Here is a 14,568-nt window from a genome sequence, read left to right as displayed (position 1 = left end):
TACAAATATGTATTGTTTATGTTTATCAATCAAATACGGAAGAATTTACATATGTAAAGGTTGTAAGATTATATGTATTTTATATATATATATATATATATATATATATATACACATATACATATACATATACATATACATATACATATACATATACATATATATATATATATATATATATATATATATCTTTAAGATGGCTTTAATACCAGCTTTTAGAGAAACCGTTTTAAAATAATCTCTCTTGCTAAAATATATGAACCTTTTATTATACTATAATGCAATGAACTCGGGGGACAATACCATCACTAAAAGCATTTGTCTGTTGAAAATGTGATTTTAATAGATATTTATCTTACATAAGAGCACAATACATACACCATATTCTATATAGAAATCCCAGATGATACTAGCACAGGTATGATGGGAAAATTAAGGATCTCAATACTGTCCCCTGAACTACAAGACAGATATTGTCCATGGCAATTGGCATTACATTGGCCACATTGAAAGCACGAGGATTAGAAAATAGTCAAGGCAAAGACATAGGGTAAGAAAAGGAAGTTTCCAGGAACTGTGGGAGTTAGAAATGTGGTCAAAATATGCCCCTATGGGTTTTTTTTTTTTGCATCTTAACATGATGGCTTTTTGGGAAAAAAATCTATATTCCAAATTAAGAAATGGAGCAAAACCATGTTAATGTAAGGATTGTAGATAAAACCATATTTAACAAAGCTAGCCGTAAAGATCTTAATTCATTATAATGTAGGATTTAATTCTATGCACAGGATCATTTTTAAAAGATGCAAATTATCTTTAAATGTATACTCTGATACCCGATAATACTTAACACAAGACAGACAAGTTACATACACACCCAAAATTGCTGTTTGTTTTGCTAGCTTTCTGCTTTAGTGGTACTTTACACTGCATGTACATAACATCAATGATGCATCTAACCTATTTAAGTCTCTGATAAGCTACTACATTATCAAAGGCTTTTTAAAAACACAAAAACAAAAAATATTATGAACACTAGTAAGGCATTAATACAAGTCGAAAAAAAATCCAAGATTATACTACAGCTTTTAGGTTGATGAAATCAGACAGCTTCAATCCAGCTTTGTTTTTTTAAAAAAGCGATTGTCACAATTGAAAAGGGGAAAAAGAACACATCAAAACAAACTGTACAAAGGCAAAGTAGAATAACAAAATATTTTACTAAAACATAAGATTTACAGAAGGTTTTCCAGACAAGCCATACAAAATGGTCACAAGCTTTTTCTTGAAAGGAAGATTTTTACACTTGACAGCAGAATCACAATATTATTAGTGAATGGATGTTTAATGTTCCCATTTTTTTTCAAACAACCAAGCTTGTCCAGCTACAGCTAAATTAGACTTGGCTAGAATATAACTGGTTAGCTGCTTTAACCAATGCAATTAGCATCACCATAAAAAAGGGAGGAAGAGCCCACACAATTAGAACAAAAACCCCTGCAGCTAACCCTGACTACTTTCATTCACAGTGCTCACACTTAACTCATGATGGGAAAAAATCATTAAAAGCAGAGATGTGCTACTGCTTTTAAACAATTTCACAAACAATCCTGATGATACTTCTAGCCTCTGCTCATGCAGAACAGGAGTGAATTAGGACAAGACACAGATTTGCTAATGTGCATTTAAATCACCAAAGAACTGATGTCTGGGTTTTTATTCTGTAAAGTTTTCTAAGACTCTGTCCATTACGTGAAAACAAAAAAAAAAGGAAGAGGTCTTGGCAGAACAGGAAAAAGTGATGCACACTAATTTAGAGCACATTTTAAATATTATTCATGGCATATAGCCTAGTCCATGCTCTGGCTGTAAAAAGAAAGGAAAAAAAATATATTAGTCAAAAAAGTAAGATACTGAAATTTAAATATATTCCTTTGCTCCACTTATTTGATTTTGCTGAAAATCTGTTACAGTATTCTATCTATATTTGTGCCATGAGTTTCCTTTTTTATGAATTGATAGTGGCTTTTCCATGTTGAAATTAGGCACGTGATTACTACTGTTTGTTATGCAGCATTTATCATAATTAGTTGTGATCGATGTGTCTCATTTGTGACACTAAAGCAGTACTATTTGGAAGAGTAATTTAATGTTTTTTTTTCCTGATATATACAATATGCTTATTCAAGTAACCTTAACAAACTAGCCGGGAAATAAACTTCAGCAACGGAGGGTAGGCAGAAATTATGCTGAACCAGATGTTAGTCCTTCATTTAAAAAAGTTAACTGCTTGCATGCATATCTATAATCTGAATATGTTTATAAAAGAAAAGCAAAAGAAAAGCAATGTGAAAAACAGGAGGGCCCTACTCCAGGAGTGGGTTCTAAAAATTTTTTTACTACTGGTTCTGTGGGCGTGGCTTATTTTGTGGGTGTGGCTTGATGGTCATGTGACAATTCTTTAGGATTTAGCAGACGTACTGGTCTACCAGGCTTTTAACTGCTTGCAGAGCTGTACCAGTTTACCCATTTATTTTTGCAGGCACCCGTCTACTCATTTGTTTTTGCAGGCACTGGTCTACTCATTTGTTTCTTTTAACACTGATCAGCTGTAGGGCGGCCCTTTGAAGCCCTGCGGCAAGAGTTTAAACACTTTTTTTCCCTCTAGCCATCAGCTGGGACTCAGAAGGCAGCAATAGATTGGGGGTGGGGCCAAATAAAAGGTAAGAATAATGCGGGGGGGCGGGGGGGCAGAACCAGTTTGGTGACTTCATATCATCACCGCTACCGGCTTGGCAGAACAGGGCCAAATGGGGAGGAACCCACCACTGCCCTACTCTCTTCAAATCAATCACCCACATCAGAAAGAAAAAGAGAGAAAGAGGGATGGTGGTGGTAGGTAGGTATCTTGAAAAGAGGTACTAGGCCTAGAATGAAGATACAACACCTGTTTCTATGGCTTGGACTTCATTGGTCTTCCACTGCTCAGCTACATCATTTGCTAGTGGATCATCTGGGTTGGGTGCGCTTAACAAAGCCTGGATTGATAGCAGAACTGTACGGATCTGCAAAGCTGGAGACCATTTATCTGAGGAAGCAAGTGAAAGGGTACTACAGCAGCATTTCTAATAAAGACACTCTTTCTCCCACACCTCCCAATTTGGGAAATCACTGAAATAATTTCTGAATATCTTCACAATCGGCTAAAAGGTATCATTGTAATAATGATTCCAAAATGCTTACCTTTCAAAATATCTAAACATATTCTTCCCAATTTGTCTACATTAGGATGATAAATTTTGGTCATGAAACGTACTTTCGGAGCTGCCATTGGATATTCTTCTGGAAGGAATAGTTCAAGTTTAAATGTCCCACCCTCAAAGGGGGAATCCTGTGGCCCTGCAATGACCACATGAAAATAACGTGCATTGCTTTCATCTGGTTCTGCCTTTATGCCAGGAACAGGTTCTGCCAGCAAGCGCTGGGTTTCCTGAAAGAGAAAAAAACAACAGTTGTTGGTAAGAGTTCATGCCTTGAAATGACACAATTCAGGGATAAATGCTGCCATTTCCTTATCTCTTCCCTCTTCCACTGTAAAAGGGAAGTCTGTTGGAATAGCAACTAAAATCTTGGTTCAGCACATCTATCAAAGCTTTTCTTAATGCTGTTGTTTTCTTTGGGGCCAACTTTTTTTCTTATAAATTGAACAACAACTTTTTCTATATTTGAGGTCTTCTGCTGCTGTAAACACCTGCTCAAATTGTCCTTGATCAACATTTATATAAGATCTATGTAACCTTACAGCTCTTGCTCTGGGTTCATCTGGGGGCATGAGACCAGTGACTCACTGAAACCTGAAAGTCTTGGAATTAATAACATGATTGTTTGCACACTGTCTAGTTGTTGTTATTTTGGAAGTGAGTTTTCTACCACACTAGATGAAATTGAAAAACATTAACATTAATTGCTCTTACTCTCCTGATTAACAGAAGAAATAATTAGAACCACCTTCTAATTACTAAAAAAACTATTTTTAACATGCAAGGCTAAATATAAAAACTGCTTTAAAAAAACAACAACTTTAGTTTGTTTGACAAATCAGGTACCAGTGTGTCATCAAATTTCTTATATACTTTCAGATCTATTTGAAAAACAGATTTATAGTCTGAGAAAGCATAGAAACTGATTTTGCTAAACAAAATAAATAAAATTTAAACTATTTAATAATGTTGATAGACAGACAGACAGACAGACAGACAGACAGACAGACAGACAGCTGTACATGACAATAAAGATTCAATAGTATTATGAAGCATAATGCTACCTCATTTACAGTATTACATTTTTTTCCATGCTTGTGTCTGAAAGAACTGCATCTGTTCCCTAAGATTTACAAATTATTTCTTAGTTTGCAAAGTAAAATCTTCTTTTATTATAAACAAGTTTATGTTTTAGTTTCTCTGCTCCAATTTCATTACGGTGTTTCCCTGAAAATAAGACAGGGTCTTATTTTCTTTTGAACCCCGAAATAAAGGCTTGGCCTTATTATTGGGGGATCTTATTATTTCAGGGGTGCAGGAAGCCCCAGGCGGCCTGCACACTCACAGCTGGAAGTCCAGCAGAGAGAGCTTCCCTTTCCGCGCCACCATCAAGCCCCTCCCCTCCCGAGGGGTGTGTGTGTAGAACACGAATGGCCCGAAGGCACCAAGCCGCTCGAGTGCCTATCCCCACCCCCCGCTCATGTGCCTCCAAGGCCTCACATCGATGTTGGCGAAGCTGGTGAGCACCAGGTCCTTGAGGAGCTCGTAGCCAATGCAGCCAGTGCCCACCACCAGCACCCGCGCAGAAGCCACAGCCTCAGCCAGCTCTCTCTGCAGGGTCCAGCTCCAGCTCCAGCCATCACCATAGAGTGGGAAGTACACTCCCAGAATGGCTGCTGCCCTGGCTGGGGTTTGGAAGCTGCAGAGGCAGAGTTGGGAGAGAGAAAGAAAGACGTCTGCTGCTTCTGCTGCTTTCCTTGCATGCAGCCAAAAGCAGAAGCAGCAGAAGTCTTTCTTTCTCTGCCTCTGTGGCTTCCAAACCCCAGCCAGGACAGCAGCCACTGTGGGAGTGTGCTTCCCACTCTATGGTGATGGTCGCCAAAGGCCTCCCCTTCCCCCCTGCTCTTCTCCACTCCGATTGCTGCGAGACGCCGGGCAGCCCCAACAGACACAGCTCAGCTGGCCCAGCCACAGCCAATGCTCCTCACCCATGGCTGAGCTTGGCTGCAGGGGGCCGTTGGGCCTCCACAGGTAGTGGCGGCGGCGGCAACACCTGCAGCGCCTCAGCCATCCCTGCCAAGACCCGCATACAACTGCGGGATGCATCAGGCCTGCCGTTGTAGTCCTCTGCGACTGCCTGCTGTGCATGGAGGCCTCTCTGCCGCCGGTGGCCGCCCTGTCAAGGAAGCCCCGGGGCAGCGATGCTTGCGCTGGGGCTGCTGTAGTGGGTGCTTGGTAGCACAAGCTATGTGGACGCAGCACCTGGGAGTGGGGGCAAGAGTGGGCGGGCTGCCACCATGGCGCAGGAGCAGGCGCTCGAGGTCTACGTTCGGTGCTGCGGGCAGCGAAAGGGTGGGAGGTGCAGGAGTTCACAGGGATGTGGCTGCCTTGGAAGGTACAGTGGGGTGAAGGACCTGTGTGTGCGTGTAGAGAGAGGGGGGGTTATTTTGGGGGGAGGGTATATATTTAGGCACACCCCAAAAATCAGGCTTGGGCTTATTTTCGGAACATGTCCTATTTTCGGGGAAACACGATAGAAAAAACAGATCTGTATCTAACAATGAAGAAGTGTTTATTTTAAACCAAATGGATATTTTATCTTAAGATACCTGAATCCAGTTTTGTTTTTTACTATCAGAGGAAAGAGATCTACAGCCTCTTTGGTCATAGCAACTAGTTGAATACAGCACTTGTACTTGCTACACAATTTATAAAGTTACATATTGCAAATATACTAAGTATATGCGACACATTTCCACCTCTTACAAGAAACACATTAAGATTAATAGGGATATGGCATAATTCAGATTCGGAGCCAAAAAGACATTTCAGAATAGATGTATTTGTCAATGCCTCCTTAAAGAAACTGCATCTATTCCTGGGCCTACAGAGTAACTGTGTGATCCCATGGAAATAACACATTTAAATTATAGAGCTATTCTCATAATATGACAAGGTGCTCTGAGGCAGATATGCCTCCCTAACTAAAATGTGTATTTTCCTTGGTTGCATGAATGTCATAATGCCCTAGGAAAAGATACATTTATAAGGAGATTCTGATAAAATATGGCATGGGCACCCATGACCATATTTAAGGGTGTGATGAGGCCACAGCACACCCTTAAAGATTAACAAAATACCTTAAACGCAAGCCATTTCTGGCTAGATTCTTGTAACATGCTGTATCAGAGTAAACAAACCTTATCTGGTTTAGTACAGTGTCTGAATCAAGACTTTGTGTCTTTTTCTTTTACTGAGTGCCATCCAATACTAAGATAAATCCTTTTCTTTACCTAATCAGATTGATCATTCTACAAGTATTTTATCACCCTCTTATTCTCACAGTACTTTCTCAAGTCCAGTCCTATGTGGTTCAGAATACAAGCTGTTTATTTTTTTATTATTATTATTTAATAGATTTCTATGACCATCGACTTCAGAGATAGTGATTCTGGGCAGGTAACATTAAGTTTAAAAAGAGCTAAACGCTATAAAACAAACTCTCTTTTTACGGCCCTGTAATCCCTTAATTTAGGGTAGAATCAGGGCAAATAATCAAAACAAAAATAATTTAAAAACCCATACTCCAATAAATGCCAATATCTTACAGAATGGACTCATTCAACACCTGGTCCAATGCTTGAAGAGGGAAGTTTTCAAAGCCAAATAATAGGCCAAAATGGTCAAGGAATTCAAATCTTGGGCAAAAAATGTTGTATAATATAGGAGCTGCGAAGGAAAAGGCATATCTCCTGGGTCCCATGAGATGGCACTGTTTCATGGAGAACATAAAACATCTCTTTATGTGACAGCAGAAACAACCAAAGATAAGGGAATAAGCTGGTCCTTTGCCTAAAAAGACTTTATCACTAGAACCCTAAATTGTGCCTACTGGAAGCCAATGCAGCTTGCAAAGAAGTGAAGTTACATGAGTGCACCATGATGTGCCTCTAACTGCCCACACTACTGCATTCTGGAACAGTGATAGCTTCTAAATAGTATTCAAAGACACACCCATGAGCAGCACATTGCAAGAATTCAAATGGAAGGTCACCAAGGCACGAGTGACCATGGATATTAATCCAAACATATTTATTTACTTTATAAGACAACCATCTCACTGTAAAATGACTCTGGGCAGCACAATTGGTGCACAAAATCGATTTGTGCAACGGACCTCCTGACCACAACTTCTACCTGTTCTGCAAGTGGAACCAAAAAGTCCAAAAGGACCCCAAGTTGTGGACTGGTTTGTCTGGGGAGTGTTATCCCTTTCAGAACTAAAGATGGAACATCCCCAAATAAGGGGGTAGAAGCCTACAACCCAGATTCTGTTTTTTCTCATCCAGATCCACATAGCCTAAGATACTGTGAAAGAACCTTGAGTAATTGATTGGTCCAGGATAGCAGTATAGTTAAGTATGATCAGCATACTGATGATACCTAATCCCATGCTGACCGATGATATTAAGCAGTGGCTTGATGTAGGTGTAAAATAGGAATGGGGACAGGGTCTAGAGCTAGATTTTTCTCCCCACTAACTGAAACTACCCTAGAAGGAGAACTGTCACAATAACACAATTCCCACTTCTCACTAAAACTAGTCTAGAAGATATAATTGATGGTATCAAAAACTATGAGAGATCCAGAAAGATGCATTTTTCCACTCCAGCCTTTTGAAAAATTACCAACAAATGTGATCAAACCTAACTCATTACCCAAGTTTGAATCTTTACCGAAAAGCAAAATTAACTTGCTTTCGCCAAGGTCCTTAGCCACCTTCACCTTGCAACTCAGCTACCTTCTCAGCACTTTCGCTATAAAAGGAAAATTATAGACAGAATGAGAATTGTCCAGGACCATTAGATCAGCAATGATTCATTAAGGGAAAGGACTACTGCTTCTTGAGGAGTTAGCAGGATCCCTTCCTCCCTCAGAAATGGATTCACCATTATATGCATCTAATTATATATTGTCTCCCAGGAGACCTTAACCAACTGGAAGGAACATGCATGTACCATGTGGCCTGGTCTATTTTCTCAAGACAAGTGATAACCAAGCCAGATCATGCCTCAGTCAACTCCATTCAACTTGATATCCAGGGTTCAGCTCATGGCCTTATAGATGTTCCCTTAGCACCACCTTACACAGATCAGATCATTTTGAAAAAGCTGCCAGCCCTGCAGATGCAGTAAGAGTGGAAAAATATTTTTTCTTGCAGTCTTATCACAAGGTAATCCCTAATAAAGGCTTTTACCATTATTATACTATATTTAATATCTGAATCTGTGGACATTAACAATATGTTAGAATTCCATGGACAAAAATACCTTTTAACTGCCTAATATAATCCTTTAGTCTTTCTCACCACCATTTGTCACTTGATCTCTTCTTTCTATGCCTCATTGTAATTTTTAAAAGAACTATTATTAGATCTCAGTCAGGAGTCAAGAACTTGATTATCAAACACCGTCATACATGGTAGTCACAGCTGCAGATCTTATTTCCTGATCAATCATTAGTTCTTGTTACATCTCCTTTAATTCTTTCTGATTCTTAGTTCTGCATATTTTAGTCACTGAAGTATTTCCAGTTATTAGTTTCTCCCGATTCATTCAGAAAAGTATCTGAAAATAATATTTTCTATTTATTGAAATATATGTGCCCACATTATCAATCTTCATCTTATTCTGATTGTAGCATAGTGACATTTGAGGCATCCTAAAACTTACTTTGTCATATCTATATTATTTATTTCATACATAATTATTTAACAAATAATCTGATCAGAGATTTAAAATAAAAGTTAACAAGCTACCTACAGATTAGGAAATGTTTATTATCTCCAAATGTTAGTGAAGTTCCCATTCTCTCTTAATATTGGCCATTCCAGCTGAGCTTGTTAGAAACTGGATAAATAATATGTGGAAGGCATAATATAGCCTATCAATTTAAAATATAATATCAGATAAAACAATTATCATGTTAATGAATCCAAAGATTCTAGATACCTATTTATAAAAATACTGTATCTATTATAAAAAAAGGATAAAGACACTTGAAGACTTCTTTAAAAGATCCAATTTAACATACTGAATCATATTTATAGAACCAGTTTTTCAAATGCACTTTTGTTACTTTATTAATGCAGACATTAATTTGCTTCCAATGGTACAGAACAAATGTACAAACTGTTACTGGTCCAGAAATGATTGTACTGCAGTACACAGGCACTGAGAATATAGCAGTAACAATCAGAAAAAAGTTTGTCATTATAAATACGCAAGAGTTTTAGAAAATTTTAACAGCACATTATCATCATACAAAATGAAGTGGCCTTCAGGTCCATCCTAAAATCCCAATTAAAGAAGTCCCATTAGTTATATAGATTATATTTGAACATACTGAATATAGGGCAAATCCAACCCTTCTTTGTATAATTAGTTCCAAACAACTCCATTTTTTCTTGTAATATTTAATGGGAATTTGCTATCCTGTAGTTTAAATTCATTATTCTTATCCACCCCAATTTTCTATTACAAAATATATTTTTTTCAACCTCTTTTCACAGAACCTTGTTCTAGTCCTCCAATTATTCTTCCTGTTGTCCTATGAATCTGGTCTACTTTTTCTGAAACTTTCTTAAAGCATGGCAAACACTACAGTAGAGGTACAGTACAGGTAGTTCTCAACTTACAACCACAATTGAGGCCAAAATTTATGTTAAGTGAGAAATGTATTAAGGGAGTTTTGCCCCATTTTACGACTTTTCTTTCCAGATATGTTAAATGAATCACTGCAGTTGTTAAATTAGTAACGGGGTTGTTAAGTGAATCTGGTTTCCCCATTGACTTTGTCAGATGGTCGCAAAAGGGGATCAAGTGACCCTGGGACACTGCAACCGTCATAAATGTGAGTCAGCTGTGAAGCATCTGAATGTAAATCACGTGACCTTGGGGATGCTACAACAGTCATAAGTATGAAAAATGATCATGTCACTTTTTCCAGTGCCGTTGTAACTTCAGTCACTAAATGAACTGTTGTAAATCGAGGACTACCTGTACTCAAAGCAGATCCAACCAATGCAGAATAAAGAGAACTGTTATCCCTATAATTTGAAGGCCATAGTTCTGTTGATTCAACTTAAACTGCATTTGCCTTTTTCTGTAGATATATCAAAACGCCGACCAATATTATTTGTAATTAATAATTATTCCAAGATCTTTTTCACAAGTGACCAGACTACATATTTCCCATTCTGTGTGTTTGATTATTGTTTCCTAAATGAAAAGCATCGCATTTACCTTTTCTGAATTTTGTCAAAATTTTGTCAATTTTGGAAAGCAAGATATGTTATTTTAAAGCATTCCAATTATCTACTGAAGGAAAAAAATGAGATATCTGGCAAGACTAGTCCCTTGGAAAAATCATTGTAACTTCTGGTCATTATTACTCTTAGTTTTCAAGATGTTTACAAACCAATTTCTTTAAACTTTGCTCTTGAATTGTCCAGATCAAAACATAAAACTAATGTATTTGTTGGCTGGATCATTTTTAACAGTAAAGACACAGTATTCCATCATCTTTCTCCACATTCTCAATGTAAGACATGAAAGATTTTGACACTACTTTTAGTTTTGGGAATGTGAAGCCAGAAAGAGAATTTAGTTAGAAACACTTGAGAAAAGTAGCAACAAATATGAGCCAGTGTAAAGAACATATAAATATTGATGGAGCCCATGATACATTCATATTTTCCTTTTTCTTTCTTTCGCCAGAATGAGCTAGATGCCTTGTTTCTACTATAAAAAAAAGGCTTCATTTTTTACATCTCCCAGGGAGCGTTATTGCCTAGGGGAATTGAAATGGTGCATTTTTGGTGGACTGACACAATACCTCCTGGGCAAGACTAGTCAGATGCAATCCTTGATCCATCTGCAGATCATGATGATAAGATAGAAATTATAGCCAATGGGCTATAATGGGATATTTGAGGAAATACACATGGCTATCTAAAACTCCAAATCTCTCTATTCTGCTCAATTAAATTGTGATTATTAATCTGGTATCCAATTTGTGCTGATGCCTCTTTAACTAAACCTAGAATTTGAGTGAAAGGAAAGATACTTTCCTGACCCCAATAAAACACTAAATTCATCTTTGTCATGAAAGTTGGTCTAGACCCCGGGTGTCAAACTCGCAGCGCCACGTTGCTGTCACATGACATTTTGCGATGTTTTCCCCGTTCGCGGAGCTGGGGTGGGCATGGCCTGCACATGATGCATCTGGCCTGCGGACTGTCAGTTTTGACACCCTTGGTCTAGGCACAGAGATGATGATGATGATAATGTTTGGCTAGATAACACACAATTTTTTCTTGGTAGAGAGCAATGTTTAAAGTTATGGGACTAAGGAATGTTACTTCATGCAGGGAGTTCCAAGCTGACTCACATAAGAGTTCAATCAGGGCTCAGGTTATGACTTGAAATACTAGCTGAAAGCCCCACAACAGATACTTCTGGATAGCTGTTAATCTTAACAGGGATCCCTCCCACTTAGGAATCTCTTGATGATGCCAAGAAAGGTTCAATGCTTCCTGGTAACAGTACTAAAGGGAAGGCTGATACTTATGCAAGATCCCAATTTATAGAAAGGTCAGGATCTGGGGAATGGAGACTGATATTGGCGATATTATTTTTAGCCTGTCTGCAGATAGCTCACTATATGAGCAACTAGTATATACAAATAGAAGTTCTTTAGAATGCTAGGATGGCTTAGATAGTTTTGCTATTGTACCGCAGGTTAACAAAATGTCCACTCAATTTCCATACATTTGGCTACTAGCCAACTAGGTTCTGGGTAGGTGTATCCTTTTGGATGATCCCATTGCTAAAATGTGAAAGATTTTACCAGGTCTGAGTACCAGGGATTTGTGGACCAAATGAGTGTTATTCATATCAGCACCATTCTCAGATATTACAACAGACTTAGGAGTCTCAGGCTTAGTGGAACAAGGATTATATCATAGACCCAGGTGGTGCTAAAGGAAATACGTTTATCTATTCTCTAACGAAGAATGCAATAAATCACTCATTCTTATATTTGGTGGCTGTTGCTCAGAGATCCATTCCTTTTGTGAAGAGACATTTTCCTCCTCCAGTTGTTTCCAAGATTTATCTACGATAATACATAATTAGCTGCAGGTTTGCATTATCAACTACAATGGCTAATAATTAAATGTAATCTTGAAATGCCAATGTAGTGAGTCCAAATAATATACCTGTATATGAATAGTTTGATCAAGTAAACCAAATCTACCAAAAAAATCCCAACCCTTTCAACCCTGATGCTTTCTTCTCGGTTTGGATTAGAACTATTATAAATTGTTTCATTGTTGTAATAATAGAGATATTACCTGCTTGATCATATCAAAGGCCTTTTTATTTCAACATTCCATTTCCAAATTGGTCAACAAGAAAGCTACAGGAAGCACATTAGAGCAAATAGATTTGGCTTGGTGTTGCTCCTTTAGTAATATTGAAGATTGTGAACTAGTTTTATAAATTACCAGTTAAAAGAAAATTACAGTTGCAGTTTTAACTGGTGTTTTACTCCAAAGAAGAGATATTTCATCACTAAAGCTGAACCTTCCCAGAAAAGTCATTCTAAAATACAAAGCAATTAATTGTATCTTGGAGAAAGCTATAAGACTACAATGTGTTAAGGATTTTAGTATAAGTTATCAAAGTTCATTATCATTTGTATGTGTGCATTATGTGTGTGCATAGTTCCTATAACTCCTAGTAACTACCAGTAAAATTATATTACTAAATTTCTAATTATATTTATCAAACAGCCGTGGAGAGGAAAGAAAAATGAACAACTTCCACCAGTCAAGGGTGGAGGTAACTTCTCATACATCTGCCTAATTGAGTCTCTGGGAAATCCATTCTGGCCCTATCACCAGTGGAAACGCATCTCCTTCAGCAGAATCATCTATACCCCTCTTAGCTAGAGAAATCATAAGCGCTCTATTAACACCGGAACAGATTTTCATAAATATTCAACTACACAAAACAAAATGCTACAAATGACAAAATACATATAGAAGACTGACAATTTGTAAGTGGATTTATTTTAAATCGAGTGCTTAACAGTTAATTCACCTTCTTTTCTTCATGGTTTTAAAACTTTACATTAAATTCTGCAGAAAGGGAATTATGCCACACACAGAGGCATCAAGAATCCGCCATAAGATGCATGCATTCAAATTAAAATATTTTAGCTTCTATCCAAATCTGGATTTACTCAAACAAAAACACAGGAGGTGGGGAAAGGAGCTGCAAGGCAATTTGGCAAGCGGTGGAAAGCACAATTCCTTAAGGAGGTACTCATGAGTCATCGCTAAACTGACCATCTCCTTCCTCCTCGTGGGAAGGGAGAGCACGCTCACTTCTCCCCGGGATTAGCTGTTTATCGGAAAGAAAAGAGCAGAATTATTTCGGCGGCGAATGAATGTAGAGGCTGCATATCAGAGCTCTGGGGAAGCAATTCAGCTGAGCCGTTTCCACCCGTCTGCCGGCTCGGCCCGGCCCCAGGTCATACATCTCTTAGCCTGCGTTGCCCCATCAAAACACCTCCCTCTTCGGCCGCAGAATAAAACGAAGGGCAGGGCGGGGCGGGGACTGAGGGGCGGGTGGACCGCGCGCTAAAGGTCCGGAAGAGGGGAGGGCCGGGGAGGGAGGGGGCTCGTGCAAGCCTCCCCGCCTGAAATTCCCATTCATTCCCGGCAGGCTGAGGTGCCGAGGCCTCGCCCGCGGCGCTCCTTGCATCCGTCACGCACCCATCGGCCGTCGCTCCTTTGCACATATACGCGCACGCGAGCGAGCGCGCGCCTCGAATGGCGGTGGCTGTTCCCTGCCGCCGGTCCCTCGCTGCTCTCCCCCCCCCCCGCCCCCTGCAGCAGCAGCAGCAACAGCGGCGCGGGCAAGCGGAGTGACACCACTGCCTGTCTCCCTCACCGGAAACGCCGCGCCCCCGAAGCATTTGCGCCAGGCTCTCCCGGCCACGAGCTACACGCGGGGCCTGCCTCCGGCTGCCGCAGGGGGGGAGGAAGGGAGGAGAGGAAACAGACAAGAGGAGAAGTAAAGCGGGTACCTTAATGATCCTGCGGGGCAACCCAGCCATCTTGTCTTATCACGATATAGTCTCCACTGGACCTCGACTCCGCTCGGGGCTTACGCGCTACCGGAAGAAGCCCGTGATTCACTTCCCGTAACGTCACCGCAGCACCTCCGGGGGCAAGCTG

General features: G+C 39.4%; 1 protein-coding gene across 1 annotated transcript; it reads right to left on the bottom strand.

The window, feature by feature from the left end:
- Nucleotides 1-317: 317 nt before the first annotated feature.
- UBE2N (ubiquitin conjugating enzyme E2 N) lies at nucleotides 318-14,568 on the bottom strand. Its single transcript, XM_034403771.3, has 4 exons — nucleotides 14,418-14,568; nucleotides 3,244-3,490; nucleotides 2,948-3,088; nucleotides 318-1,866 (listed from the first exon to the last, which is right to left on the bottom strand). Exons 1-4 carry the CDS (start codon nucleotides 14,445-14,447, stop codon nucleotides 1,826-1,828), a joined length of 459 nt encoding a protein of 152 aa, XP_034259662.1. The 5' UTR covers nucleotides 14,448-14,568; the 3' UTR covers nucleotides 318-1,825.

The sequence above is a fragment of the Pantherophis guttatus genome, chromosome 7 (genome assembly GCF_059756535.1).
Source record: "Pantherophis guttatus breed Tessera chromosome 7, ASM5975653v1, whole genome shotgun sequence".
Lineage (NCBI taxonomy): Eukaryota > Metazoa > Chordata > Lepidosauria > Squamata > Colubridae > Pantherophis > Pantherophis guttatus.
Note: the sequence above shows the minus strand (reverse complement) of the source record. Positions and strands in the feature narration are given on the sequence as shown.

Bases quoted from the DNA above. Each gene is read 5' to 3' on its own strand.
- UBE2N (XM_034403771.3), bottom strand. From the start codon at position 14,447: ATGGCTGGGTTGCCCCGCAGGATCATTAAG. The intron at 3,089-3,243 runs GTAAGCATTTTG...TTGCTTCCTCAG, and splicing joins ATGTTTAGATATTTTGAAAG to ATAAATGGTCTCCAGCTTTG. The intron at 1,867-2,947 runs GTGTTGTATCTT...TTCTTTTTACAG, and splicing joins AGTCCAAGCCATAGAAACAG to CCAGAGCATGGACTAGGCTA.